This window comes from Chrysochloris asiatica, unplaced genomic scaffold, assembly GCF_000296735.1.
Source record: "Chrysochloris asiatica unplaced genomic scaffold, ChrAsi1.0 scaffold00054, whole genome shotgun sequence".
NCBI classification, from domain to species: domain Eukaryota; kingdom Metazoa; phylum Chordata; class Mammalia; order Afrosoricida; family Chrysochloridae; genus Chrysochloris; species Chrysochloris asiatica.
In genome coordinates this window covers 2,231,476-2,237,475 of record NW_006408572.1, presented here as the reverse complement: position 1 = coordinate 2,237,475, position 6,000 = coordinate 2,231,476, and the positions used below count along the sequence as shown (strand labels likewise).

At 52.0% G+C, this 6,000-nt stretch overlaps 1 protein-coding gene across 2 annotated transcripts in view; it reads left to right on the top strand.

The window, feature by feature from the left end:
* Window positions 1–2,518: 2,518 nt before the first annotated feature.
* Window positions 2,519–6,000, top strand: part of SLC43A2 (solute carrier family 43 (amino acid system L transporter), member 2) — a 54,018-nt gene continuing 50,536 nt past the window's right edge. The window contains exons 1-2 of one of the 2 annotated variants that reach the window (XM_006863229.1): window positions 2,519–2,561; window positions 3,438–3,645. In XM_006863229.1, coding sequence (XP_006863291.1) covers window positions 3,486–3,645 — 160 coding nt within the window. In that variant the 5' untranslated portion in view covers window positions 2,519–2,561; window positions 3,438–3,485. Of the gene's footprint in view, window positions 2,562–3,437; window positions 3,646–6,000 lie in introns of those variants that run through there. The other variant, XM_006863228.1, reaches the window with a different exon arrangement.

Genomic DNA, 6,000 nt, shown 5'->3' with positions numbered 1-6,000 from the left:
TTTTTAAGTTTCAACAAAGGTGATTATTATTGGCATGGAGTCTGTGGATGGTGTAAATGGGTAATGCTTTCTGCTGTTGTCCAACCTTTTGGGTTGAGTCCACAAAGAAGTACCTCAGAAGAAAGGTCTGGTGATCTAATTACATAAAACCAGCCATTGAAAACCCTATGAAACACAGTTTGACTCCGCACACAGTAGGATTACCATTAGAGTTAATGGCAAATGGATTTTGGATATTGGCATTACCATCCTTACCTTTTAATTCGTGGTCTTTGAAGCTGGTACCTTTTGCCCCATTGTTCATGTTCTAATTCAACAACTATAATGTATGTCTGCTTTGTGCCTTTTTCTGTCTAAAGGGATGGTAATCCAAAGGTGACTAAAACACAGTTCCTGTACCCAAAAAGTTCTTAAATCAATGGGAGAACAAGGAGACAAACAAAATGGATTATAATGAATGAATGGATTATAAAACTGCAATCAGTAGACAAAGTTAGGGATATGTGAAGGGTGTTGGGGTAGTTGACTGACTATCTGAGGGTCAGAAGTGAGGACGACAGTATAAGCAGGAATCACAACCAATTCCATGTGGTTGGAGTATCCAAGACCAAGGCAGATCAAGGGCGGTCCAGCAGCCTCCACAGGGAGGAAGAGACTGGTGGTTCTGGGCAGGAGTTTCTGTGGGTCAAGTTAGGGAACTTGAACTTTGTCCTGCAGGATAAGTGGTATGAGTTTCTGAAGGACTTTAGCAGCTGGGTATGGGTCAGATTTGTCTTTCATAGATAATGAGTGGAGTGGGGGATGGATTTAAGACGCTGAGACTGGACGCTGGATGCACAGATACTTAAGTGCTATGGTTGTATGGGGGTGGTGCTGGAGAGAGCGGAATTACAGTAAATGCCTAACATTTGTTGAAAGGATGGTTTTATTATCTAACTTCAGTCGATAGTGGTACTATCACCTGAAAAAGAATGAGGAGGCATAGTTTTTGGGGAAGTGTAAGCACTGGACTGAAGGTCAGTTTGAATCACACGTGGTCGGCAGTTCCAACTCATCAGGGTCTCCTTGGAACCCCTACGGTTCAGTTCCCTATAAGTCAGAACCGACTCCATGGCATTTAACAATTATTCTAGACGTGTGTAAGGTGTGTATGGAGTCCTTCAGGCAGTTGTCTATAGGACGGAAGGAGTGAAGATTGGTCAGGTGGCGGTGGAAATTTTGTGCGTGGGCGAGATTCTGCCGGGTGGGTAGGTCACCGGTTAGGTGCCCTAAGCCTGTCTGAGCAAGGCTGCCTTTGAAGACTGTCCAGCCAGTTCTCGGCAGCAGGGGGCGCGCTAGGATTGAGGGATGGCTTCTGCAGCCCTAGGGTTCAGAACTCCTTATGGGAGCTGCCCCGGAGACCAAGCTGAATCTAGGGGATGCCGGAGTCCTCTGAGGTCAGGCTGGTGCCTCGAATCAGGTAGACGCTACTGAGGCTTCAGAGCCCCGATCCCATCGCCCGGGCAGACCCATCTTGCTTGGAGACCAGACTGGGAGCCCGAGCCCTCCCGACCTTGCGCTCTCCCGGGAGCTTGACTCGTGCTTGAAGCTTGGAGCTGCGTTATCTTGCAGAAAGCCCTTACCTGAAGGAGACGTACAGGAATAGGGCAGAAGGGAATGAGGGTTGCTAAGCACAGAGGGCATGCACAGAGTGGTTAACTTGGCTGGGAGCATCCAGATGACCGGTGAGGGCATTCCCCGGGGGGACAGAGGAGAGCGAGAGATGGGAGGTCGGTATCTGGATTCGGAACCAGAGGAAACACCGTTCGAGGATGGAACGAATACCCCCAGATTTCCACCTGGAGAACCTCAAGGGCACCTTCCAGGGAACAGACAGATGAGACTTAGAACAGGGGAAAGGGTCGGTGAATCAGGAGATCAGAGAAGCAGCAGACCAGGTCGGGAGCAGCAGAGTAAGGAAGTAGAACACAAAGCCAGAAGCAGCTGGGATAGCAGCGCTACATGCGGAGGAGGCAATGGGGGGCGGCGGGAGCGGAATGACCCGGGCACCCCGCGGAGCCAGAGCATACAGGTGTGGTGCTCAGGTCTGACGGGAAGTTGGAAGTGAGCAAACTGCTGGCGGAGAGCGAAGTGAGGGCGTCGCGCTGGGTGCATAAGGGGCGCCGGGGAGCAGTCGGGGAAACGCAGGGAGCACACCATCATTGAGCTGGAGATCCAACTCAGGGCTGCTTTAGGGTGGGGTTCTGGAGAAGCGATGAGGCAATGCGTCCGGGGGTTCCCGGTCAGGGTCGGACTCCAGTTTAAAACAGCAGCGCTGAGGCATTGGCCACAGCTACCCCGGCCCCCCCACTTCTCTTGTTTGTCTCCCAGTCCGGCCGGAACCGGCTTCTGCTCGCCGCCAAGCGGGCGGGTAGTTGCTGATTGGCCAATGCCTGTTTCCAGCTCCCTCTCAGCCAATCAGCACGAAACAGTGTTTTCATCTTGGGGTCGGAATAAAAGGACTGGAATAAAAGGGGGCAGAAAAGGCGCCGGGCGGGCCCGATACACATCTGTAGGAGTCGGTGAGCTGGACTCGGGGATCTGGGCTCCTAGTAGGGGTGCGGGGGGACTTAAGTTGCATGAGAAGAGGCGTAGAGAGAAGATGTGTGAATATGAGAGGAGAGACTGGACGGATGAGGAACCACCAGAGGAGGATGACGAATAAAGGAGGGAGCTGGGGAATGGAGGGGCGGGGGTCCGCTTCCATGGAAACGGGTTAATTGCTGAGGTAATGGCCCGAGATGGGGGGGGGGGCTCCCGCTAATGGCTCGCGCCGCCGGTTTGAACCGGCTTCGCCTCGCCCATGCGGGGTTCGCGTGGCCGCAGCGCCTAGCGACCTAGACGGAGGCCAATGGAGCTGCAGTTCCTGTGCTGTCAGGCCAATGAGCGGACCGTGGGCGGGCCGTTCCGGAGCTCAGTGCGCTGATCTTATGGTTGAAAGAATTAGCTCTGAGGAAGGGTCTTGAGTGCGGGCGGGAAGGCGCCCGTCAGGGTCCGAGGGAGTGGCAACCCTCAGGTATGCCCTGGCCCAGGTGGCGGGACTTCAAGCTGTTTGCAATGTCAGCTCCTTAGTGATGTCAGTCCCGCTTGGGGAGCAGTACTAATTCCAAGCCCCTGAGCATGCGTTAGTTCTTTCCTGCTTCTATACCTCAGTTTACTGGTGTGCCTCTCTGTCTTTTCCGGGCGGCTCTAGCTTAGCCAAGGCCAGATATAAGAGCTAGTTGCGGGTTCCGAAGGGTCCAGGTCCTGAGCAGGGCTGGGGCTTGCTGCCTTCGCCGCGTGCACCTGCAGCCCGGGCTGCAGGAGGGTGACATGTTCCGCGCCCTGCGGCGGAGGGAGGCCTGGGGCCGACGAGCGGGTGGGGCAGGGCGGGCTCTGACGCTAAGATCTGTACGCAGGTGGCTGCAGAGCCGGAGCCCGGCTGCCGCGCTGTGCTGCGCCGCGCCATGGCGCCCACCCTAGCCACTGCCCATCGGCGCCGCTGGTGGATGGCATGCACGGCCGTGCTGGAAAACCTCCTCTTCTCAGCAGTCCTCCTGGGCTGGGGCTCGCTGCTCATCATGCTCAAGTCAGAGGGCTTTTACTCCTACCTGTGTACTGAGCCAGGTGAGAGACGGGCGCATAGGACTCGGGTGGTTCCTGAAGTTGGGATTTGGGAGGGAGCGGATGGGCCTTGAAGACCTCGACAGCAGTGCCACCTCACTGCGTGCGCAGCGCCTCCGGGTTGGCAAAAGGCCCATGTGATCTTCACCGAGCTCTGCTAAGTACATGTCTTTGCCCCCATTGTGTGGATGAAGAAACTGAAGCTCAGAGAGATCTGACTTGACCAAAGCCAAACTCAAGTCCAAGGTTCTTTTTTACTAGATAGGAACATGGTTAGAGTCTGTCCTCCAAAGATCTGCTGGATTGCCTTGCACGAAGTAGACCCCTCATAAATATGTTTCAGGCCTGATTCTAGAAATCTGTAAGTTGAAAGAAACAGAACTCTGAACTCAGTGGTTGGCTGCAGCAAGAGAGAGGAAGTGGCTTCCCCTCCACCCCAAGATGGTGCTTCTAGAATCTAGATGTTTTTCTGTCAGGCCATTATGGAGTTTCTTCAGGGCCTGCCAGATGCAATTTCTTGTCTATTTTTGCTGCTTTATGATTCTCCAAAGAAATTTTCCTCCCAAAGGCTGTGTGTGAAACCATCTCGTTTTCAGCCCAGGCTGGGGAGGAAAAAGATGGGCGTTTTGGGAAGTGATAGAGGTCTGTCCCCTACCCTTTGTCATACGACTGCTGTTGCTGAAGGCAGGCCAAGATATGTGACTATGTGAAACCTGCCCTCCGTGCCTACCCTGTCTGTCCCACTGTTGAGGGTCCTAACTGCTGCAGTTTGGCCTCCTAATGCGACACTTTAGTTTAAACCCACCAGCTGCTCCTTAGAAACCCTATATAGGGTTTCATGTTCTCTCTCCCCAGAGCTTTTGTCTGCCAGCCCCAGCCCTAGCCACCTTAGGTGGACATGGCTGACCCCTTGAACCACCACCAGTATGCCTTGTCTTTCTGGTGTTGCTCAGTTGGAACAAGCTTTGGAGCTGCTCATGCTGTTTGTAACTTTTATAAAGAATCCTCCCGTGTTCCTTTCTCTCATCTGCCCGGGAGATTCCTGAGTGTCTCAGTCTCCAGAGAAACTTAGCCTGAGAGGTTAAGGGCCAGGAGCAAGGAGGGGACATGGAGGCTGCTTAGGAAAGGGCAAAAAGTATATCATTTATGACCTTTAGCCTTTAGCCACTCAAAGATATTTCCTAATAGCCTAAGGGTTCTTGGCAGGTCTTTCCCCACATCAGCAAGAAATCTTAGGAGATGGGAGAGGCAGACCTTGTTCCCTGAACAAACTTTCTGCTTTGCCCAAGAGATGTCAGATTAATGACTTTTCTGAAAGGAACAGATTTGGAGTGTTGGACTCCTCGCTCTCCCTTTTTCCTACCTTCTAGAGCATGGTCCTTCCTGCTTGCTTACCTGATGGGCTTTCAGGCTGAACACACAACAACAACAAAAAAAACCTGTTGCCATCCAGTCGATTCAAACTCATGGCAACTGCCTGTGTGTCAGCGGAGGATTGCGATCCGCAGGATTCTCAAGACTGATCTCTGAAAGCAGTCCACCAGGCTTTTCTTCTGGGTGAATTTGAATTGCCAACCTATTGGTTAGTAGCTTAACCATTTCTACCACCCAAAAACTCCTTTAGGCTGTACCTAAAACCAAACCCAACCCACTGTCGGCCAATCCCGACTCATAATGACCCTGTAAGACAGTAAAGTTGTTCCTTAGGGTTTTTGAGACCCTAAGTTGACAGAAGTGGGCAGCCTTATCTTTCTCCTGGTGGGTTCAAACCACTGACCTTTTGGTTAGCAGCCTAATGCTTAATCTATAACACCATGAGGGTTCCTTTCAAGCTTCACAGAGGGATCTAGAAAAACAAAAACAAAAAATCATCATCCCCAAATGAAGCCTTAAACATTTTGTCCTGACCAGAAGACTACTGTGGTTAGATTTTTTTGTTTTTTTAACCCACTGTGGAGTTGGGAAGATTGGATGCTAAGGGTTCATTTATTTTAAGATATTGGCAACCTTGAGGATGGGCACTTGGTTCCTGCTTCACCCTTGTCCCTGCCTTCGGGTAAGTGGGAGGTGTTCAGGGGTGCTGACTTGGTGCTGACTTGGTGTTTAAGCCCTTGAGAGGCTTGATGGGTCTCTTCTGTAAACTAAAGTGAAGGTGAAGGGTCAGGGTTGTGAGTTGAACATCAACTTCTTATCACGCGCCTTTGCTCCTGTCTCTGATTTTGGATTTCCGGATTATCTAGCCAACTCGCTGACCCAGAGCCCTGGGTGGGAAGGCCTGCTGATTCCACACAGCTTATCTCTGGTCTCCTTGCTCCTTGCTTCATGCTTCTTGGAGTCTGTGTAATCTATTGTTTTGGG